A 23,597-nucleotide genomic window follows, 5' to 3' on the forward strand; every position below is an offset into this window, starting at 1 on the left:
TAGCCAACCCCTACCCGAATGCCCTGGCCGACAGTCCCTGTTCCCAGTGTCCTGCCCCTGCCAAGGCCCTGGAGCCCAGTGCCTTACCCTCAGCACCCATCCCCCTAAGGCCACCCCAGGACAAGAGCCCAGAAGGCAGCACCTGCCTTTGGACAGCCGGCTCTGTGCCCCAGCCCAAGACCTCTCCTTAGCCCTCAGGCCCAATTTTGCCCCTGAATCTGCTCTCCCAGGTCAAGGGCTTAGCTTCCCTTCAGAAACTCACGAGTAGTGGCCCTGCCCTCAATCTGCGTGTCCCTCCTGCCTTTTCTGGCACCACCCCGGGCCACGGTGGCCCCCTCCCCAGTTCCTTCCACCACCAGCACCCAGGACTTCCTCTGCCCCAGTTCCCCCATGGGCCTTAGCACCTTTCCAGGCACCAGGCCTTCTCTGACCCTGCCTGTATGCTCACCTGGGTCCAGGTCTCACCCTGCCCGGGGCACGCTTAAATGCCTGGCCTGAGGCACCTGTGCACACCCTCGTGATGCCGCCCACGCCTGACCTTTCGCCTCCTGGCCTGACCGTGCTGGCCCCTGCCCTGACTGTCCCCAGCCCCCTAGACTCTGTGCCTCCCTGGCCTGGGGCTGACCTCTGCCTCCATGCTGTGACCTTGGCCTATGGCCTTCTCCTCCAGACCCACTTGATTTGCTGGCTTGACCCATGCACCTGAGTATCTTGGCCCAGGAAGGCAGGGGTCATGCCTGGCCCCAAGTCCCGGCCCCCTTGGCCCAATCCCAGCCCGTGCCCATGGCCCATGCCCGTGCCCGCGCCCTTCCCAGCCCTGCCCGACTGACACTGCCCAGCCCCAACTTGACGCACCGCCCTGTGCTCTTTCCCTAGTGGCAGGGTACCCTAAGGGGACACCCTCCAAAACCCTGTTCTTGGCCCGACTCCCTGACCGTAGGAGGCCTCGTGGCTCCTCCCGCGCCTGGCTGCGTCCGGCAAGCAGGCCTGACTTTTGCTCAGCCCCACTCAGGCAGCTTGGTCTACAGGCCCAGTGGTGAGGGAGGAACACCCTGAGCCAAGCCCTGCCCGAAGCCTCAGCTTCCGGTGCACCCCGGACCCCAGTCCCCCCTACCCCCAGCTTCCTGTGTCCTTCGTGCCCAAGCCCTTGCGTCCCCAGGCCTCAGAGCTTTTGCCCTCCCCAGGTGGTCGTCATCCCACCCTGGCCACGATATCTGGATATGGCTTTATCCCTGTCCCCCCAGCCCACCCTGCCCCTGCCCACCTCAGCCCGAGCCACCCGGCCTGATTGAGCTGCATCCCCACGGCCTCGTGCACTGTCCTGCCCTTACCTTCCGTCACTTCCGTGGTTTGTAAGATCCCCTCCCACCTTTCTCCTCTTCATATCCTTTCATAACCTTCCCCTCTTATTCATGGACTTCTTTAGAGTGGGATTTATGTTTTTCTGCCCACCAGCCATATGGGGCAGTTTCATGTCTCAGCTTCTGTTGTTCATGCTTTCCAGGTGGCCATATCTTTCTTCCTTCATCCCTTCCCCGTAGCACCCCACCCTCAGCAGTGTCCCCTCATTGCCTTGCAGTTTGCTCTCTCCATGAAACCCCCTGCTGTAGCCACTTGTAATGAAGTGCTATTCCTTGTGCACCTGGCTGCATATATTACTGTGCAAGTATCATCCTTTATCCTTACCTCTCTGCATTTCTAGGTGAATTCATTTCGTCTAAGTAAGTAGTTGTCTTTTCTGTTGTTTCTTGCACGTCAAACTAATGCATGTCTGTTCCATTCCCATCTCATCTCTGAACCCAGGCCCCTTGTTTCTTTGCCCCTAGAATCCTGCCTAAACTCCCCACCCTGTTAACCTGCCATCCCCCTACAGTAATTCCTGTCCTGACCTTGCTGCCTGTTGTTAACCACCTAACCTTTTTCTTAGCTGGCTCCAGCCTCTTGGCTTTTCCCACCTGTCCTTACCTCCTAGTTCTCGTCACCTTCTCTCTGCACTGCCCAGACTGTAACCTTGCCATCCTACTGTAGCTCCAGTATCCTGCTCCTGCTCTCTAGTCTTCAGTCTTTCTCTATCCCATCGTCCACCCTCACAGGTCTTAGGTATCCTCAGTTGGTCCTGGGCTAGTATGCTAGTCCTTAATACTGTTTTTACACATTTCCCTTGTCTTAAGCATGGAACATTATTTGGATCATCTCAGTGTCCTGTCGTAACATCTCTGCCAGATGATCCTGGCCTGAACACCTTGTCCAAGCTTTAATGTCCTTATGAAAGAGCTGACTGCCTGGCGTTTCCTGTAGTAGTGTGTGCCCAGAGTGGGTAATATAAAATGTTGCACCTCTGTCCCAAAACATTTGTTCATCTTTTTGAACACGAAGGTAACACTGGTGATATGGGTGTGCAGGACAGGGCCACACAAGTGTTCATCTACATGGTCATTAAGGTACGGGTTAATGTGTTCCTACCAGACAGACCCATGCATCTGTTCATCTGCCTGGATACTAAGTAGGCTGCTTCTGTCTTACTATGGTAAACACCCAGGCATCTATTCATCATCTCAAATACTAAGGTAAGATTGCTGATGTCTTCCTCCAGAGCAGAGCCCATGCATGTGTTCATCTGCTCAGATACTTAAAGAAGTCTTCTTCTGTCTTCCTACTACAGGGCCATGCATCCATTCATTTGGCTGGATACTAAGGTAAGTCTGCTTCTGTTTTCCTCCAGCACAGAGCCATGCATCTGTTCACCTGCCTGAATACTCCTAATGTCTTCCTGCAGGACAGAGCCATGCATCTGTTCATCTCATGGACACAAAGACAAGTTTCCTGGTGTCTTCCTGCAAGACAGAATCATGCATCAGTTTATTTGCCTGAGTACTAAGGTAACTCTCCCTTTGTCTTCCCACAGGACAGGGCCATGCTTCTGTTCATCTACTGGGACACTAAGGTAACTCTGCTTCTGTCTTCCTACATGACAGATTCATGCACGTCTTCATCTACTTGGATACTAAGATAAGTCTCCTTTCTTCCAACAGGAATCTGCAAGGAATCTATTCATCAGCTTGGATACTAAGGTAAGGATGTTGATGCCTTCTACACAGAAAAGCCATGCATGTGTTCATCTGCACAGATACTAAGTATGACTGCTTCTGTCTTCCTACAAGACAGAGCCATGCATCTAGTCATCTTCTTGGATACTAAGGAAAGGCTGCTTCTGTCTTTGTGCAAGACAGGGCTATGCATCTGTTCAAGTGGTGGGATAATAAGATAAGTCTGCTTTGGTTTTCTTTATGACAGAGCCATGTTTCTGTTCATCTACCAAGACATTAAAGTAATTCTGCTTCTGTCTTCCTACAGGAGAGATCCGTATATCTTTTCACCTGTTGGGATACTAAGATAAGTCTGTTTGCCTTCCTACACAATGGGGACATGCATCTATTCATCTGCTCAGACACTAAGGTAGGGATGCTGATGTCTTCCTACAGGATAGGGCCATGTATCTCTTCATCTTACTGGATACCAAGGTAAATGTCCTTCTGTCTTCCTACAAGACAGATCCATGCTTCTCTTCACTTGCTGGGACACTAAGGTAAGTCTGTTTATGTCTTTCTACAGAATGGGGCCATGCATCTGTTCATCTTCTCATATACTAAGTAAGGCTGCTTGTGTCTTCATATGGGACAGGGCCATGCATCTTTTTATGTGCTGGAATACTAAGGTAAGTCTACTGATGTTTTCTTACATGACAGAATCATGCATCTGTTCATCTGCCTGAATACTAGGGTAAGGCTCCTGTTGTCTTCCTGTAGGATAAAGCCATGCATGTCTTCATGGGCCTAGGTACTACCTTAATTGTTCTTCTGTCTTCCCACAGGACAGGGCCATGCATCTGTTCATCTTCTTATATACTAAGGTAAGTCTGCTGATGTCTTCCTGCAGGACAGAGCCATGCATGTGTTCATGTGCTGGGATACTAAGGTGAATCTGTTTCTGTTTTCCTTCATGACAGAGCCATGCTTCTGTTCATCTACCAGGACACTAGGTAAGTCTGTTTCTGTCTTCCTACAGGACAGATCCACACACTTCATCTGCTTGGACACCATGAAAGTCTCCTTCTGTCTACCTACAGGACACAGCCATGAATCTATTCATCAGCTCAGATACCAAGGTAAGGTTGCTTTTGTCTTCCTCCAGGAAAGGGGCGTTCATGTGTTCATCTGAAGGGCTACTAAGGTAAGGCTGCTGATGCCCCTCTCATTGAACTCAGGACCTTGTGCTTTCAAGGTAGGCAAAGCACCACTGAGCTACCTTCCCACCTGCTGATGTCTTCCTGCAAGACAGGGTCATGCATTTGGTCATCTTCTCAGATACTAAGGTAAGGCTGCTCCTGTCATCATACAAGACAGGGCCGTGCATCTGTTCATGTGCTGGGATACTAAGGTAAGTCTACTGATGTTTTCCTACATGACAGAATCATGCATCTGTTCATCTGCCTGAATACTAGGGTAAGGCTCCTGATGTCTTCCTGTAGGATAAAGCCATGCATGTCTTCATGGGCCTAGGTACTACCTTAATTGTTCTTCTGTCTTCCCACAGGACAGGGCCATGGATCTGTTCTTCTCCTTATATACTCAGGTAAGTCTGCTTCTGTCTTCCTAGAGGACAGAGCCATGCATTTGTTCATCTACACAGACACTAAGGCAAGTCTTTGGATGTCCTCCTGCAGGACAGATCCATGCATCTGTTAATGTGCACAGATACTAAAGTAAGTCTGTTAAAATCCTTGTGTTGGACCCAGCTTCTTTTGAACTTTCTTGGTGGCCATGGAGTGAGTGTTTTGTCCCCTGAAGAGTTCAAACTTACTTGGCATCCTAACGGTAGGGCTCGGGGAAGTGGTTATGTCCTGCCGAGCGAGTACTTGCAATGGCATTAGTGGGAATTCATAACTTTGGCCTTTTTGCTTTCTGCCATTTAGAGATACAGGTCCTCTTTTCTGTGGATGGATCATCAAGTTGCCCTCATGCAGTGGAAACACAGCCTTCAAAAGACAAATGATTCTCCCATCCCTTTGAGTTCCTATGTCTCAGCCTCCGGAACCTAGCCTAGGTAACTCATTTGCAGTTTTGCCTTATTTACCCATTAATAAGAGCCTAGATGTACCCACTTGGATTTCTCCATATATTCTCTTTCCCTATTGGTTTGCAGCTGTAACTATACCACCTGGTATGACCTCCACTGTCTTAACCCCCTGGGTTTTTCAAGAAATCTTAAACTGTCTTTTTGGTATAGCTTGGCCCTACCTAACTTAGCCAACGTGCCTTCCCCAGCAGGGCTCCCTCATCCTGGGGGTTACACATGCTGTTTCCCACTTTGCCTGTCTCTTACACTGACCGACCTGGACTCACCCTGTTGGGTGTAACCACTTCTGCTTATCCAGCAGGCCTCCACTACCTAGTCTTACTCTGTTGGCTTTTGTTTTGTTTCTTAATCTGGTGATTTTGTTGTTGTTCACGTGTCTACCTGTGCTGGCGACTGAATTCAGGGCCACGCATATGCTAGGCCAACCCTCTACTACTGTCCTGTACTGGCCCCTCTTCTCCTATAGTAAGCACATAGTTTTATTCATCCATCCTCAACTTTTGGCTTTAAGGCTTGGCTTTATTCTCCCAGTGGAAAAACCCCGGACATCACTGGCCCTTCTTTGCAGCCTGGCTACAGCCTGTTACTTCACATCCATGGTATCTCTATGTTGGCCTCATCCTTCTGGCCTGAATCTCCTAGGCTCAACTTCTTAGCGTGACATAGCTGCCTTAGTAGTAGCCTTACTTGTGCCATAGCTACCTGACCTTAGCCCACTGTCTTTACCCATCTGACTTCATGCTTTGGACTCAGGCTGTGGTGTTAGCCATGTAATTATCTGGCTTCAACCTCCTGGCCTTAGCACCTGGTCGTAAACATGTGGCTATTTAATTCCTAGCCTCAAACATACAATCTTAGCAGCCTGCCCAGCCTGCTGTGGCCTCGTCCTCCTGGCTCTCCTCAGCCTTCTCATCTCTTGGCTTTGCTTCTAATCCTCGGTGAGCTGGCTTAGCCCTTACCCCTAGCCCTCCTGGGCCCTGGGACTAATTATTACCCTCTGACTGTATCCCAGTGTCCTCATCCACTGGGTGTAAGTTACCCAGGTTCATTTAGCCTCACCTCTGCTCTAAATTCTTTACCTTTGCCCTTTGTCTTTTTCTAACCTTACCCACTGGCCTCAGTCTCCTGCCTCCCATCTCCTGTTGTGCACCTGGTTACCCAAATGACCTGAGTGACGTGACATTGGCTTATCAGCCTGGCTTAGTAAACTAGCCAGCCTTTCACCCCAGCTTAGGATTCTAGCCTTACCCCAACTTTCAGCTTTAGTCTTATGTGGTATTAACCACTTTACTTTATTCCCTTGACCCTAACATCCCTTCTTCATCATTTAACTGTCTTTATGTAGTTCTCCTTTCCCACTAGATCCCTACTGGCCTTACGCACCTCGTGTGTACCAGTTACCTGTATTCAGCTATTTTTGACTTGCTCGTCTACACCTTCCAGATGCCAAGAGGCCTTATACATCTGGCCCTTCATACCTGACACATATCCCCTAGACTTCTTTACCATTTTGCCTTGCCTGCTTAACCTCACCCAGGGAACATAACCTCCCAGCTTACCCACATGGCAGTACACACCTCCCTTTAACTTGTAGCCAACTCACTTGGCCTTATGTCCTAGTTTACCAAGTGGACATGAACCTTGGCCTTTCCCTCCCGGTGTTAACCATCTAGTAGGACTGAGGTGACCTCTCCAGGCTTCATGGATTTGACCCTATTGCTGCTGACTTTGGGAGAAATAAAGAGGCCATGCAGGCTGCATACTCATTGCCAGGCTCTCATAGCTGTGATGAGATTTAGATCCAAACCTATTCTGACCTCTGGGATTCTTCCACAACTGTGAAGCACAGTATAAGAAACACATGGCAAGCAAGGAACCTCTAGTTTGTCAGAAGGTATTGGAGAATGGGAAGAAAGGCAGAACAATGAGTGAAACCAAAGCTCACTTTACTGCAATACCATTTCTCAGGGATATTTTGAATGTTTGAATATAATGCATTGTGTTCTCCTTTTAAAAATTTCCCCATTTCTAAGAAAGCAATCTGCTTCTTAATCTTGTAGCTTACTCCACAGGAGCTGTTTAATTTTACAATTAGTCTGCTATCATTGCAAAAATATCACATTTCCAAGGTAAAGCAAGCCCCTCAATTCAGCCCCTCTCTTGACACCTATGGAGCACCCAGCCCCATCACCAGTGCAACCCGGGACGTGAAACTGACCTCAGTGCTTTGTGTGTGTCTCTCATCCCCTCTTCCCCCAGTGCACCTTTCACCTCCTCTCTGATCTACAGTGGTACCCTGCTACCTTGCCCTCTGTTTTGCCGATAGACACCTTTGTATCTCTCATGCACAAACTACAGCTCTCCAGCACCTTCCAAGAGTGTTCACCCACTCAAACGTGGTTCTTCTACTTATGTCTATGTTTGTTAGTGACCAGCCCAATCTACCATCCCCACTCCACCTGAGATAGAATGTACCTCTAGCACACGCTCTGTTTTACCTTCTCAACCCTTCTAACCGCACATTAACAAAAAGATACTGGCTATAAGCCTCTCCTCTTCTGCCCCCGCCCACCCTACAGTCCCTGTGGGGCCTCCACAGCACCCCAGGTAAAGGCATCCATCACTCCTAGTCGGTTACAAACCTGTTTTAGATAGTGGCTGGGGTCCAGGACCTTGCCCATAGCTTAACTACCCTACGTCAAGCCTTCTGCCACCTCTGTCACCCCTGTTACGGGACCTCTACTTAGAAACCTTAATATTCTGATGCCCACAGACCTATGCATAAACATCTCATCCAAAACACCCACACAAATCCACCATCTTCCAAACCCACAGGGACTCAAGATCTTTGGTGTAACTCCTCTCTCCCCATCTACAGACAGACCAATTACAGAGACATCAGCCCCCCTAAGACCTACCGGATGTCACCAGGAGGTCTCTTATTTGTTTTTGTAGTAAGACTGCTGTTTTTTTATGACTCTAGAATTGTACAAGACACCACCAGAAACCTCAGAAATCAACGAGCAAAACACTGAAACAGATTGCTTCTCCTCGCTGACTACAAGGTGGCTGCTACCCATCCTGGGACCCTTCATTGTCATCATCTGTATGCAGCGCCTTGATCAATTTTTTTCCAAGGCTGGATTCATCCAGCCACTAACTTCCTCACCTCCCAAAAGCTGATGAACAGATATCCCTACCGGTGTGAGACCCCAACCCCACCTACCAACTCAGCTCCTCCCCCTGACAATGGCCCCAGTCAGCATGAAGCTGCTACTTGAGACAGCTCATGACCTCATCCCTTATAACAAGGAGCCGTGAATGTAAGGCCTAAACCCACCAGGCCTAAGCACAGCATCCTTCATCCTTCAGCAGCCTTCTTGGCCCTAGCAGCAGCTCGGAAGGAGGCCTCAGCACTTAGTCCCTCTTCCCATGTCCTCAGTGAAAGCCTGCTCTCTTTCATTCCGTGTCGTGGCACTGGTGTATAGTCACTGGAGACAGTAAACTTCCACTTTAAATTTCCTTGTGGCTGTTTATTTCATTGTTCTATTTTATTGGTCTTGCCACAGGACTTTTCTAACTAAAATCTCACTACCTTTTGCACTTGTTTTGTCCAATTCTCTGTTTAGGACAGGAGGAACCTAGAAAGAATCTCTGGAATGAGTTCCTAACACCCTGGTCTCAGTAATACTAGGGAAAGAAACTTAGATCTCCTGAGTAATGTTTTTGATGGGGCCAATGGCTCAATTGGCAATCAAGACTCTTCAGTGTGATACAGAGGAAACTCCCTGAAACACCAACACAAAATAATCTGACCAACATATTGGGGGGTTATTCCCTTTCTTAACTGTGTTACTCACTTTCTCACCACTGAGACCAAAATACCTAACATTCAAAGGGGGAGAGGTTTGACTTGCCTCATGGTTTTGGGGATTCAGTCCATGGTAGGGTGGCTTCAAGGTAGAAATGGCAATAGAGAAGAGCATGATGGAGGAGAGTGCTCTACCAATGGCAGCCAGGAAGTATAGAAGGACGCAGCTTGGAACAATAATACACACCCCTTTGGGGTCATTCCCCCAGTGATACATCTACCCATCTTGCCTCACGAGAGAGTTTTAAGGACATTTTCAAGCAAGTAACCACCTGACCAGGATCCCAAACAGAGAACTACACTTTCATGTACCCTCATGCGATTAAATTCTGGCAGGACCTGGAGCTGGCATCAAATCCCAAAGACTCCCTTTTCAAATGCCAGTTCCAAGGCCACATCTCTGGAAATTTATATGTAAGTTGAGACCATACATTTAGGGAAATAACTGTTTATTTTTAAGTGACAGATTAAGCATGTTTTTTTCTTTCTAGGACTTTTATCACAAGCTTGCTACAAATTGGTATTCCCAAACTTACTCTAGTATCAATCAGTGGCTTCAGTGAGTTTGCTGGAACAGCTCATAGAATTTAAAGAAATGCTTTATTTGCATTTAAAGGAGGCAGATAACCACTCGGATTAAGGGAAATACAGGGCTAGGTCCAGAAGCATCCTGAGCCTAAGAGCTTAGGTCCTTTCAGGGTAGGGAGCACCACCCTCCAAGAATTTCTGTGTGTTCCTCAATCCCTCCTCAAACTCATTCCTTGGCCTTTTATGGAAACTTCATTATGTGCATGGGATGTATTATGTTATAGGCCATTGGTGATAATTCAACATTCAGCCCTTCCCTGCCCTGAGGATGGAGTTGGTGCAGAAAGTCCTAACTAATCCTCTAACCCTGCATGGGTCCTTGGCATGACCTGCCCCCATCCTGAACCTGTGCAGATGATCTTACCCAGTCCTGTAATGCTAAAGACTTTAGGAGCTGCTTACTAGGAAAGGAGACATGATACATTTTGCAGTATTACACTAACTAGAGAGGAGAGATGGAGTAGTCCTTTGGTTAAAAGCTGGAAAATATATTTCACATTCCTTAACATCTGTAAAATCCCTAAAAAAAATCTTCCACAACCTCTAGGCATTGCTGCTTTTTGCCTGTAGGCAGCTCCTCCAGTTTAGAAGCAGAATCACTTGCTGATGTTACCCTAAATCTGCCCCTTCTAGTTATTCCACCCCTCCCCTGTCACCAATGCTAGCAATGTGGAATATGCCTCCTTCTCAAATTTTTAATTATAAAAATACTCTTAGGTGCGGTCCACCAGATATTTTTCCAACTGCCTTCTACCTGCTGCTGGACAATGTGGGAAATTGCACCAGAACACGGCATAATGAAGACTGAAATTCAGATCTCTATCCATTTTATTGTCATTGGGGTGCACAAAGATATACCTCAAACCCTGAAATTTGTTGAGTTCAGAGTAAGGTAGCACCTTCAGGGTTTACATGAGCCTTTATCTCATTGACTTTTCTCTCAATCCTCATTGTCTCTGAAAGAGCAGACAGGGCCTTGTGAAGTACTCCTAGCTGACCAAGAGGTTCCTTTTTCAGAGAGATTAACAAGAAATTTAATGATAAAGAAAATAACTCTCCAGAAAGATGAGACTCCTAGCCCAGGACACTCTGCCCAAATGCACTGTTCATCTATTCTCAAGACTGTTCCGTAAGAGGCTTTATCTACATAGGACAACTTTGTTCACCCAGACAATCCTTTTTTGTTTTTTGGGGTACAGGGGATCGAACTTGGGACCTTGCACTTGTGAGGCAGGCATTGGAACCACTGAACTAAATCCCCGGTCACCCAGACAATTCTTTAAACCCTCCCACAATTTGTCCTCGACACTTTACTGCCTAAAGTCCTGCCACACCCAGGCCCCTGCCAAAGTTCTAGTCCTTTTTGGAGCTTGGGAGCATATATAAGCTTCAACCATCTATCCGTTCTTTGAGGCTTATTCTTTACCTATGGCTGCAATGCTGTCATCCCCCACCAGGAACATTAGTAAATTTGTATGCCTTTTTCCCACATTGACCTGTCTATGCCATTCATTTCAGTAAACTTTCAGAAATGTCCCTTTACTCATACAGGGTCCACTGTGGTAACATCTGTGCATAGCACTAATATTTAGATACAATACAGAGGTGGACAATGACAGATGCATGTTTTTTTCTATTTGATTCAGATAAATTATATTCAGATTTTCATTTTTCTATGTTTTTCTCCAAATTTGTGCTGCCTTGAAACACACTTTCATTAAGTAAATTATCATCTTAAGAAAAAGAATTCTGACGTGTCCTAAATTAAGTTCTATCCGAAAGTTGGAAACAAGGACGGATTGAGACAAGTTTATTATCAACAGCTTCCTTGTGGTTGGCTGTTGGACTGGATGGAGGTCTGCTGATGGTGTGTTCTTCAGCTCAGTTGTGTGGCTGCTCCTCCAGGTGAGGAGACCTGCCTCGTGTCTGGGTATCAAGCCAGGCTTAAGCACATTCAGGCACCATGGGCCAGCCAGTTACGTGGGTCCGGGAGTCTAGATGGTCTGGGTTTTGTTTTGTTGTTTGTCAGGCTGGACAGACGTACACACATTACTAGCTATGCCTCATCTGCTTTCCCTCCAGGTCAGAGGCTCAGCCTCTCTGCTGCCCAAAGACCCTGAGGAGCGAGGATTGTGTTGCTGCAGCCTGTTGCAGTGTCAGGTGAGAGCAGAGCAGGAGTTACACTGAGGTGATCAGCTCCCAGGATGGGAAGCACTCTAACACTGTGTCTAGTTTCCAGGTGGACCAAGCCCTGAGAGCTTAGGTCATGGTAATATGAGCAGGTGTTCATGTAGGCTCCTGCTCAGTGACAAACACTGCCTCTGGGTGACTCAACTGCTTGAGTCTACTGAGCAGTCATCTGCAGTGGCCATGGGGATCAGAAGGAGTCTCCAGGGGCTGGGGATTTAGCTCAGTGGTTCTGAGTCCTGCCTCACAAGCACAAGGACCTGAGTTCAATCCCTGGTACCCCAAAAAAAGGAGTCTCCAGCTCACCCTGTCCCCACAAGGAGAAGTCTGCCTTGGCTGATAAACAAGAAATCTGTCAACATTTACAATAACCATTAATACTTGAGCTATATGATTAAACTACTGATTGCACTTGTGCTTAATGCAGCGGAAACCCACCAATGTCCAACTGCAGTGTATCTGGTGGATCCTACTGAAGATCTGTAGATGTCTATAATGTGGATATCTTCTGCTGATTTGGTTCAGGCAGCAGATATGCCAGCAGTCTTCCTACACACTATCAAGGCTTGAGATAGCAAGAACAGCCTTGCAGTTGGCTGTTTCTTTCACCCAGCAAGACCTCAAGATTTCAAAGGTATTTATTCATCCATCATTCATTTATGCATTCATTCTCTGATTTATTCAGCAAACACCTAGTGAACATCTAAGAATGTGCAGCCCATGCTGGGCTGGATTCAAAGGTGAACAGGAAGCCTCAAATCTCAAATCCACACAATTCAACAGTGGAGGCAAAGAATGAATCAATTGGGTTCACTGGCCGATACTTGGGAGAAATTCTTACAATTGCTAAGGAAAGAAAAAAATACTTTATTATTTGTGGTCAGATGGATTCCTATAATAGTGAGGTGAGATATACTTCCCACAGGATTTGTATTGCAAAAACCTTTAGATTCTGATCTAGGTAAGTTAACCATGGTCTGCATTTACTGATGGTAACATTGGTGTGAACAATATCGAAACTAGTGTAGAGCCAATTCAAAGCCTTAGGGTTCATCGTACCTTAAAAAAGAGATTTTCCTCCCACGTAGTCTACCAGATTCACTTTTTGAGGATATTTCTCTTGTCTACTGTGCCATGTGTGAGTGGTTTTTACTCTCTGAGTGGGCAAAACCACAAACTCACTGGTAGGTAGAGGTAAAAAGAATATGGAGAGGGCTGAGGATTTAGCTCAGTGGCTCCACTGCTTGCTTCACAAGCACAAGGTCCCAAGTTCGATCCCTGGTACCAAAAAAAAAAAAAAAAAAAGAATATGGAGACTTCCAAGCCTCTTTTTTAAAAGTCTATTTGTTTTAGCAAAGGTGAATATATTCATTGCTTATGCCCTTTGTAGGTGTGAAATAAATTATCATTTTATAATTAAATAGGTTGGAACACACTCCAAGGAAGAATAGTTAAAAGACATCTAAAAACCTTCCCATTCATCACAGTTGATGCCATTGGCTACCAAAGTTCCAGCAGTTTACCTGTGGCCTCAAGCTCCCCAAAGAAGAGCAAGAAAGTTTTTTCTTGCACAACCCAAAGACTTCTGGCAGTCCAACTTCATATGTGCCTTCAATCTTGTATGACTGACTGGTCATGCTTATTTTGCAGTGCTGTGCACTTGATTCATTAGATTTTTTTCTTGCCAGAAAAGCAGAATTTCTGAGGTACCTGCAAAGGTTTATGAGGATTATTGGATAGAATTTTGATATTGAGCTACCAGGGAAAATAGACTTGCTTGTGTGTGCTCCTTCCCATGAAGGATGTTCCAGGAATCTTCTTTGTTTTCCCCCATCTGCTGCCTTCCAAATGATGTTTCGCATACAGGTAGTGAAGCAATGTTATATGACTTGTATGTTATTCTCCCAAGTCCATGTTTACCTTTCAAATGAGCCCTCTGACTCTCAGATCCAAAATGATGGAGGTATTGGTGGTGTGGCTGGAAATTTAAAGCCATTATCGGTCTTGTCCTAGGATAACTTAGAAATTGTTTAGCTTATTCTTCTGCAGCATTTGTTCTTGACAGGCCCTAGTCAAGAACTCTGCATACATTACCATATATCAACTGCCTGGTATGCATTAGGTGCTATTAATGTTTGGTGCCATTTTACGGGTAAGGGAACTGAGACATTGGAAGCCCTTCTCAAGGTCACAGAGCAGTACAGCCGGTATCTGACTTGGCTGGCATGGCTCCAGACTTAGAAAGGAAAGGTCTGCGGTAGAAGGTGCTGATCTTGCACACACCTCTGACTGCCCCAGCTTTTTTCACACACAGGAACACACAACCTTGTGGCCTGGCCAACTCATCTTTATTCAGAACTTGCCTGGGGAGTCCACATGCTCTGCAGCATTTCCTTGCACAAAAAACACCAAGCGTGGTGTACAGACATCCGTGAGTGTACTGTGCTGCGGAATCAGGGAGAAAGGACTCAGGACCCAGCCTGGGACTTGTTAGGGGAGCAGCTGGCAGACTCCAGACCGAACAATGCAGAGCTAGGGTGGAGGGCCAGGAGAGCCAGTGTGGAACGTGCAGGATTCAAGGTGGAGGATGTACAGGAATCATGGGATGATGAGGCCAGCCGGGGGTGCAGGGAGCAGGGTCCAGGCCCACTCCAGAATGCAGGTTTTAATTTGGGGGCAGCTGGGAGGCTCTGAGCTGCAGTGCTCAGGAGCAGACTCTGTGAGTGTGGCAGGGGCAGTTAGGCTGCTGCCTCAGGACTGGTGCTCAAAGCAGGACAGAGGACAGATGGATGTGGGAGACCAAACTGGGAGACTTGATGCCTGCATGAGTAGATGTGACAAGAGAAGAGCTTGACGGGGAGATTGGCACTGAACCACATGGTGGCTGCTGAGCAAATGGGGAGATTTAAACTAAATCAAGCTTCAGCGAGACCTAACATTCGCAGTCTCACTAGCGCAGTACAAGTGCTCCAGGTCTGCACTGGTGCCTGCTAGGGAACCAAGGAGAAAGGGACACACGGCTACTGGGGCTCGCTGCTGTAGGCTGCTGCCTCTTCCTCACAGGCTCCAGACAGTGCATGTGTGGCTCACAAGGCACCCTGGCAACCAGGGAAAGTGTCTGTCCACTTCTGTACAAGGCCGCCTTCCAACAAGTACCCTGCCTTCTCAAGAACACAGGGCAGGGTGTTGTTCCTATGTAGATGCCCTCCAAGAGCCTCATGCACTCCTAGGAGGGGCTTTGGAAGGTGACTGGAGTACAGGCTTATAGCTGACTTGCTGGTGGAAAGTGGGTTCTGGTGGGAAGAAATGGGTCGCTGGGGCCCGGCCTGGGAGGGTTTACCTCACTCCCGAGGCCTCTCTTGATTCTCTGCTTTGAGATCCCCTTCATGAGCAGCTGGGTCCCTCCACCACACTGTCCTGCCTGGGAGCCAGAAGACTGTGGACTGAACCTCTACAAACTGTGAGCCCAAATGATCCTCTGTTCCTCTGACTTGCTGCTGTTGGGTGTCGTGTCCTGGTGACCCGAAATGACTAAGACACAGGAACACAGCTGTCTTAGGTTTATTGATTAAAGGATCCTAATCTCTGCGGAGACATTTCAAAAGGAACTGCACATTTTCCTGCACAACTGAACTGTCAAAGAGAAATCCCCGGGAGACTGCCTCACTGTGTCCCCAAGGGCACTGACCACTCTGACCCAGTCCCGTCTTCCTCTCTAGCCTCTTTGTACTCCTGTCCTGTGGCCACCAGACATCAGCCATCAGTGTGATTCTACCCAGAGAATTAACATGGATTTGTCCTGTGCCTAAGATTTTCAAACTAGATTGACCACTTAGAGAAAATCACTTTTCCAGCAACCCCTTCAGATCCCAGTGCTGGTTCTAAGAGATGATGCCACATCTGGGCACCGAGACTTCCCCTGATGACCAAGGGAGAGGACGGGCTACAGGCTAAATCTTCGAGACGAGGCTCGAGTTCCTGACTTCGGCTTCCAGCCAATCGATGAGGATCTGATTCACCTCAGTGGGCCTGCGAGGGGACAACGGGGAGGTCACATGACACCACTGACCTGTGCCAAGGCTGCTGGAGGCCTCGCCAGCAGCATGAAGCCAGCAAAGCTTTCATTCAGGAACGCTAAACAGGGTATCCTGACCCCCACCAGGGACCTTCAGTCTCCTTACTTTTCCATCTGAGTCCAGTGTCCACAATTCTTAATATGTCCCCTTTTCAGGTGGGGAATCTGAAAGAAAAGCCCATCCGGGAAAGGCAAGCAGAAAAATGCAGGTGGCTTTGGTGTCAGCTTAGTGTAAGGATAGGAGGGGGATCTGGGAGGGGAGGGGACCCCTTGCTGTGTAAGTCCCACAGGCCACCCTCAGCGAGCGTGAATCTTTCAGGAAGGGAGTGAGCCCCAAGCAGAGGTCATGACAGCGCGGACAAGGGAGTGGCAGTCAGCAGGGGATGGCAATGTCAGGGACCAGGCCCCGTCGGAGCAGGGCTTTAGTGGACTGTGCATCCTCTGCTGCTGTCTCCCGCTGGACCCCTTGAGCGCTCCCAGGATGCACTCATGAGCCAGGCAGGGCTGTTCCCTCACCCAGTTCTCCATGTGCTTGGACATTTCAGGAATGAGTACAAAATCTTTCTCCGCTGTCACCATCAGGGCCGCTATCAGGATCTGGTGGGGAACAGGCCACAGGGCAGCAGCACTACTCCACCCGATGCTCTCTGCCCACACCCAAACCCGAGGCACCCTCATGCCTCTGTGTGTGTGTATGTGTGTGTGTGTGTGCGCGCACGTGTGTGTATGTGTGTGTTTTCCACCATCACCACCCTAGAAATACCCGCCTCTTCACTGCAGTCCTGGCTGGGCTTCTGCCAGGCTCAGCAGGAGGGAGTCATCCTGATTCCTGGAGATCTTTCGGGTGGTGGACACATGGACACAGTGACCCGCACACACATGCATGTGTCAGGGCCTGTGGTCTGCGTGCTCCATGACTGGGGCTCACACAGCTGATTCTGTGGCACCAATAGGAGGATATAGGTCAAGATTCCTTTTGTCTCCTTAAGTGCAGTGACCAGCACTCTGGAGGGCAAAATGGGGAGCCACATCAGTTAGCAAGGTGACCCTGAAGTCAGCAGAAATGACCTCCCTTCGACCTGCTGGATATCAAGGAAGCCCCTGCTTTCCCTTCATTCTCTTGCTACCACGTCTGTCATTTTCAAGCTGCCTCCAAGGACCTGGCTGGGGAACTTGGGGTTTTTTTGCCTATAGGTGCATGGCAACAGGCTTCTCAATACACCCCTCTTCCAGAGGAGCCACAGGAAGTTCCATGGTGACATTGTGGCTGAAACTAATCTCGAGTCACTGCTGTGGGAGTAATTAAATTCTAGACTGTTCTGAGCCAAAATGTAAACTGGCGAGGGTGCATGAGAGTGGGTGGGAGAGGCCTGAAGGAGAGTTGGTGGTTGACAGCAGAGGAGGAGGGGAGTTCCCAGCCTGCACTACCGGGGGTCACCCTCCCAGTGCCTCTGTTTCCCTCGGCTTGACAGATCTGGTCTGTGGAGTGGCAGCTGGGTGAGTTCTGTCAGCTACAGATTATAATGGTGATGATGACAAAAATTAGTTGAACAAGTACCCTGTGCCATACAACTCCTCATACAACCCATTTCCTGGTCGAAGGAGGCACTGTCCTTGTCATGTCCTCTCTGCAGAATAGGCCCCAGAGGGACAGAGCAGTCACGTGCCTTTCCCAGTCACTGGGGCCGAGCTGCTTCTCAGCCTGGTTCAGGCTACGATGTTGTGTGCTGTGCTGCCTGGAGACCCAGGCAGGGAGACCAGGACTTGCCTGCAACAGTGGCTTCGGTGTCCCTGAGGCCCAGCTCCCCGGCCGACACATCACTGGTGTGTTCACTCTCAGGATGGGAGCCCAGAGCTGACGAGGCTCCCTGGGAGCTGCCCAAGACCTGCTACTTGCAATACTGCTTTTTAATGTCTTCAATGTAAGATTGTTCCCACTGGAGACCCAGGCACTGGAAATCTATCATCTGCTCCGCGAATGAGGAAACAGACTCGCAGACCCAAACAGGAAGTGACAGAACCAGAGGCCAAAGGCAGGCTGGAGACCATTCCACACTCCTGTGGTTGGGGTCCATTGACCATGTCGCCCTGGGAGACACCCTGGCCCACCTGCCAGGACCCAGCCCTGCTGTCCCCAGTGCCACTCTCCATCATCCCAGGTGATGCATGGGGGAGAGGCCCCAGAGGAGCCCCGAGTGGAGTTCTGTCCCAAACCCCAGAGGGGAAGAAAGCAGGAGGCAGCTCAGCTCTGACCGAGGGTCCTGGCCAGAGTGCCAACCTCTGCTCTGGATCAGGGTGGATGCTGCACTCACCTTCCGGCTCACGCTTCTGCAGGCCCACGTCCAGTTCCGTTCCATGTTGCGATACCAGTTCAGGGGGCCTCTAGGGGTGGGTTGGAACATGCAGGTGAGCTTCTGGGGGCTCACTGCTGCAGTCCCCAAGGCACCCCTGGGGGGAGCAGCTTTCTTCAGGGCCTGGCAAGAGGACCCAGGACCCACGCCTGGGGGTCAGCACCCTTGCCAGGGGCAGAGGCAGAGGACTCCACCGGAGAGCAGCCCAGGGGACTCCCAGGACTCTGCTTTCCCAAGGGATGTGCTGGGTTTGGGAGGCTGCTGAGTATGGTGAGCATGGCAGCCCTCCAAACCTGGGGGCCACTACCTTGCTCCCCAGAACCCACTGAAAAGGAGCACTGGGAGGCAGTGCAAAGGCCCTGAACTGACTGCAACATTATTCCTGTGGGTTTTTGGGTTTTTCTGAAGACAGAACCATCATCTCATTCTCAGGGGAGCTGTAACTGAAAAATAATTAAAAACCTCTGCCTTCTGGGAGGCCCAAGGGATGAAAAAGAGCAAGCAGGGCTATCTGAAAGTAAGCTGAGCCCCAGGTGGTGGTGAGCTGCCTGACACTGGAGGCATTCAAGCACGGTGGGCCTGGAGCTCACAGCAGACTGGGATGGGGAGACCGCTGGGGCCCCACTCCACGGACCCTCGCCTCCACGTCAGGGGCACCGTCCTCTGTGTACCTGAAGCCAGACTTCTTGAACTGCTGCACGTAGAACTGAATCTCTTCCTCGGTGACCATCTTGCTGAGGCCGGGGTCCTCTGGGCTCTGCACAAAGAGTCCTCCTGAAAAGACCCACTTGTCTCACCGGTGCTCGCTCCGGCTGGCACTCCCATCTGGCTGCGCTCAGACTAAACCTCTTTCCCCTTTGGAGAGGTCGCTACCAAGATTTTCTCTCCATGCTGCCTGGTGGCCACGAGGACCCCGGGGCCAGGGAACTGGGTCCACTGCAGACCCTCCTTCACCTTCTCTGTGTGGGATCCCATCTGTGCTGCAGACTGTGTCCTGGCAGTAGCTGGTCCCTGAGAGGGCCACTTAGGCCGGCAACTGGCAGCCGAGGGACAATGCATTTTCTAGGGGACCCCCAAGGTGTCAGTGCTGGCACCCAAATGGCCCTGGCTCCTTACTTTCAGACTCGAGGTACATTGCAGACTTCTGTGCCATACGTCACAGGGCCAAATGACCAGGTGTGACAGGCTGGCACTTCTGCTCCACTGTGCCTCATCCCCCACCTGAGCGCACGCCACGTGCTATTTTCACCCCCTTGCTGCTGCTCCATCCCTCACCTCCGGACTCCATGAGGACAGTGGGTCTGCCTCCCTGGCCCTGTATCTGTGGGAGGGGCATACTCAGAATGCACTGGGGGAGTGGCTGAGCAAGTGAATGCGCTAAGGAGTGGGTGTGTGAAAACCTAAAGCAATGGAGGGATGAAGGAGGCAGCCTTGGACTGGACGGCCTCTAGGAAGGGAGGAGTTTAACTTAACCCAGATCTGCCCTTCAGGCTAAGTCAACCCTGAGATCTGTTTTGTAGTATGGAGATCATCGTGATGATATCAGACTTGTTGTTACAGGAATTATACATGATCTATCTCAAGGGGCAAAGCCCAGTGCCTGATGCCAACAGCAAGTGCTCAAATCAGTGGCATCACTAATAATAAAACACAAGAGGATAATGGCAAGGACCCAGTGTCGGGGCAACAATAAGGTTCAGTCCGAGGGGGAACAGCCACCCCATGCAGAAGCCATGGCTCTGCTGGCTCCCCTCTCCTGGGAACATCTCTTACCCATTTCAGTGACTTTATGCACAGGAAGAAAACCCTGTGGGAAGAAAAGGGTTAGAAAGGATGTCAGGAAAGCAAAGCAAGAATCCTGAAACAGGTCTTCTGAAAGCCCTGTTACAACAAAACTCCAGCAAGTCCACGTAGGCTAGCACGGTGCTATGCAGACTGCCCCAGAGAGGGATTTGTTCCGAGACCCTCGGGATGAATGCCCAAGGTAGACTGGACTGGACCGACCTGAACACTATAAGCTATGTGCTTTTTTTTACACACTTAAGATATGTGAGTGCACACCTATGATAAATATTTACTTCATAAATGGGGCACAGAAAGACACTGCCAATAGCTAATAAGAAAACAGAATAATTATAACAATACTGTAATGAAAGGTATGTCCACGTGGCTTCTCTTTCTCTCTGGGAACATGAGACAAGGAGATGATTTACACCCCAAGCAGGGCAGTCTGAGATATCATTACACTTACTCAGAACAGTACACAATGTAAAACTAATTGTTTTTTTTTTTTTGGAATTTTTCATTTAATGTTTATGGGCCATGGTTGGCTGGGAATAACTGAAACCATGGAAAGTGAAACGGTAGATAAGAGCGGACCCCTCTGTCACAAGCATGCTATGTCCCCAAGAGACCAAGGGATCCTCTGTGAGTCAAACATTTCTTAGTGGACAAAGTTCTGGGCCGAGATGGCTCCAATGGGGATGGCCAGTCTTGGGCTGATCAACCAGCTGGACCAAGAGATGGGATTTGAGACCTATGGTGGATGAACGATCGAGAATGAGGCACTCCTTGTCCCTCTGTGATGAATCCAGTGCTTCATACCCTCAGTTAAAGGACAGACTAGGAAAAATCCACCCATCATGACAAGAGATGTTAAGGGAATTTACTCTTCTAAGCTTGCTACCAAAGGAAAACCGAAACGAGCTCTCCTAAAACTTCACATCTACAAACCTGCTCTCACCCATGCTTGTGTCTGAACTTACACTGTCTGTGCTATCAGGAAAGCCTGACCTGTGAAGCAAACAATAAAGCAAACCTGGGCAAGTAATGCAACCAATGTGGGGCACCTGAGAAAGGCTAAGTCACTCAAGACGGCCAATTCCTCAGTTTGAACTGAAGCAGAATGGTAAAGACTAAGGGCTGGGACAGACGAGATGTCAAACAGAAATAACAACACCCACCACACACACACACACACACACACACACACACACACACACACACAGTCCCTTAGCAAGAGATAGCAAATGCAGCTGTCAGTAAAATATGACTCTCCAGAATGAAACAAACCAAAACAAAACAGAAGAGGCAACGAAAATCAATCATGAATATGTTCAAATAAAATGATTAAAGACAAAAGGAACTAAAAAATAAGAATATAACAAGATTATCGAAATACATTGGAATGATCTGAAAAAGTACCAAATACAACTTTTATAAATAAAAATAGCTTATTTTTAGTTAAAAAACCCTTCAAAGCCGAAATAGACCACAGGTTATATGACAAATGTATAAAGCAATGAATTAATATATGGAAATGTACACTTGAGGCAGATTTCTCAAAAGCAATGCCAGAAGAGAATTCTATACACAGATAAATCATTCTTCAAGATTAAAAGCAAAAATATGTTTCAGGTAGAAATAGTCTTTTTTATTTTGTCTTTTAAATATTTTTTCTTTTTTTATTGGCACATGTTTGCAGTGCATGATTACATTCATTGTGAGAAACGAACTGGTACATGTACACAGCACATCTCAGTTTTTTTCCTCCTACCTATCCAGTCCTGTCTTTTTTTTTTTTTTTGTACTAGGGATCAAACTCAGGACCTTTTGCTTGTGAGGCAGGCAGTGGCACCACTGAGCTAAATCCTTGGCCCTAACCAGTCCTGTCTTTTAAAAAATATTTTTGCCAGAATCATCATATTTCTTTCTTTCTTTTATAAGTCTTTATCAAGTTAATTACCATAAACACAGATTAACAGCCAGACTAACAGGCCAAAAAAACATGTAAGATACATAAGACAATTATACCCAATCAAATTATACCTTTAGAAACATTGGCCATGCTGGATTACAATAACTTTCTCTTTTTTTTCCTATTTCTGTATTTATTTTGCATTTTATTCAAATACGTTGTTTCTCATATAAATGAAGCCAGGCGTTATTTAAGCTTGTGTGTGACTTCCTTTACTTAATATTATAGTCTCAAGGACACCAATTTTCCTAAAAATGACTCAAATTTATGCTCTTTATGCCACAGTATTATTCCACTGTGTGTAAGTACCACATCTTCTTTATCCATTCACCTGCTGATGGATACACAGGCTGTTTCCAAGATTTAGCTATTATGAGTTGTGCTGCTGTAAACATGGGTGTGCATGGATCACTGTGATGTGATGATCTCTTAACTCTTTCAGGAAGATACACAGGAGAGGAAGAGCTGGGTCAAATGGAACCTCTATTTTTAGTTTTTTGAGGAACCTCCATACTGATTTCCATGGTGGTTGTACCACTTTACACTCCCATCAACAGTGGAGAAGGGTTCCTTTTTCCCCTGCAGCCTCACTAGAATCTGTTATTGTTTGATTTCTAATGATGGCCATTGTTTCTGAAGTGAGATGGAATCTATGCTGTTTTAATTTGAATTTATTGAATGGCCACTGATGTTGAACATTTTTTTCATGTATTTATTGTCAGGCCAAAATATTCTGAGTTTGCCACTAACAGACTCTGTGTGTGTGTGTGTGTGTGTGTGTGTGTGTGTGTGTGTGTGTGTTTTATACTGAGGATTGAACCCATGGCCTTTGCACTAAGCTTCACCCCCAAACCTTATTTTATTGTTTATTTTCTCAGACAGGTTCCCACTAAGTTAATAAACTGCCTAGGCTGGGCTCAAACTTGTGATCCTTCTGTCTCAGCTTCCCAGAGTGCTGGGATCACAGGCTTTTATTGGAGAAGCACTAAAGGAGGCACTCTAAGAAGAAAGCAGCTAAACTTGTTAGGAATGAGAGAGATGCAAAAAGTGATCAGAAAGAAACTGAAAACAAGCAGGTGCTGAGTGTACATAGAGCAGCAGAGGGGATCAGCACTGCCACGTGAGGGAGAGGGTGCGGGATGCGGAGGGAAAGCGTCCCACCTCTGCTGGCCAAGGAAAGGCAGGAGGAGGTCAGTTACGCAGATTAAATGGCAGTGTATAACATGGTTTCCAAACCATCACTGCCATGACCGTGTCGGGTCTTGTGTGACAGGGAGGATGTGACTTTTCCTCACTAACAAGGGGACAGCACAGTGGGGACCCCCATCACCTTGACTACAGCAGTCAGGATAAGGAGGCCAAATTGCTAACTCCAGGCCCTGCTGGACCCCAGTTACCTTCTTCCTTCAGAGCAGGCCCCTCTTTCCCTCCCAGGACCGCCTCTTCCCTCACCTCATCGCTGGCTCTGAAAAAGGATTTGAAGGTGCGACTCAGGTTCTGCTCCAGCTCAGCCTCCGCCACTCCCTGCAACAGTTAAGGAAGTGAAATGAAGGACCCTGAACACCTCAGGAACCACAGTCCACCCCCTTCTTCCTTAGGCAAGGAGCACCATGACTGTCTCTCCACCTGAGT

General features: G+C 48.2%; 2 protein-coding genes across 6 annotated transcripts in view; one reads left to right on the plus strand and one right to left on the minus strand.

The window, feature by feature from the left end:
• The first annotated feature begins 2,065 nt into the window (after positions 1 to 2,065).
• LOC110349993 (uncharacterized) lies at positions 2,066 to 8,649 on the plus strand. Of its 3 annotated transcripts, none has more exons than XM_087216774.1 (8): positions 2,066 to 2,944; positions 3,033 to 3,521; positions 3,613 to 3,650; positions 3,747 to 3,780; positions 3,872 to 3,910; positions 4,066 to 4,165; positions 4,265 to 5,103; positions 8,120 to 8,649. In XM_087216774.1, the coding sequence occupies exons 2-7, from the start codon at positions 3,492 to 3,494 to the stop codon at positions 4,318 to 4,320; spliced, it is 297 nt and encodes a 98-aa protein (XP_087072900.1). In that variant the 5' UTR covers positions 2,066 to 2,944; positions 3,033 to 3,491; the 3' UTR covers positions 4,321 to 5,103; positions 8,120 to 8,649. The 3 variants fall into 3 exon arrangements, with proteins under 3 accessions (XP_087072900.1, XP_087072898.1, XP_087072899.1); XM_087216772.1 differs by having other exon boundaries at positions 4,282 to 5,103; XM_087216773.1 differs by having other exon boundaries at positions 3,033 to 3,456; positions 4,282 to 5,103.
• Positions 8,650 to 15,327: 6,678 nt separating this feature from the next.
• Positions 15,328 to 23,597, minus strand: part of Ephx2 (epoxide hydrolase 2) — a 36,063-nt gene continuing 27,793 nt past the window's right edge. For 2 of the 3 annotated variants that reach the window (XM_004848388.4, XM_004848384.3), the window contains 7 exons: positions 23,418 to 23,489; positions 19,982 to 20,015; positions 18,880 to 18,982; positions 18,170 to 18,239; positions 16,374 to 16,454; positions 15,964 to 16,022; positions 15,328 to 15,811 (listed from right to left, as the gene is read on the minus strand). In XM_004848388.4, the coding sequence (XP_004848445.2) occupies positions 15,733 to 15,811; positions 15,964 to 16,022; positions 16,374 to 16,454; positions 18,170 to 18,239; positions 18,880 to 18,982; positions 19,982 to 20,015; positions 23,418 to 23,489 (498 nt within the window). In that variant the 3' untranslated portion in view covers positions 15,328 to 15,732. Of the gene's footprint in view, positions 15,812 to 15,963; positions 16,023 to 16,373; positions 16,796 to 18,169; positions 18,240 to 18,879; positions 18,983 to 19,981; positions 20,016 to 23,417; positions 23,490 to 23,597 lie in introns of all 3 variants that reach the window. The other variant, XR_015453352.1, reaches the window with a different exon arrangement.

The sequence above is a fragment of the Heterocephalus glaber genome, unplaced genomic scaffold (assembly GCF_053883595.1).
Source record: "Heterocephalus glaber isolate CG9 unplaced genomic scaffold, H.glaber_assembly_v1.0 deba00001460, whole genome shotgun sequence".
In the NCBI taxonomy this organism is placed as follows: Eukaryota; Metazoa; Chordata; class Mammalia; order Rodentia; family Bathyergidae; genus Heterocephalus; species Heterocephalus glaber.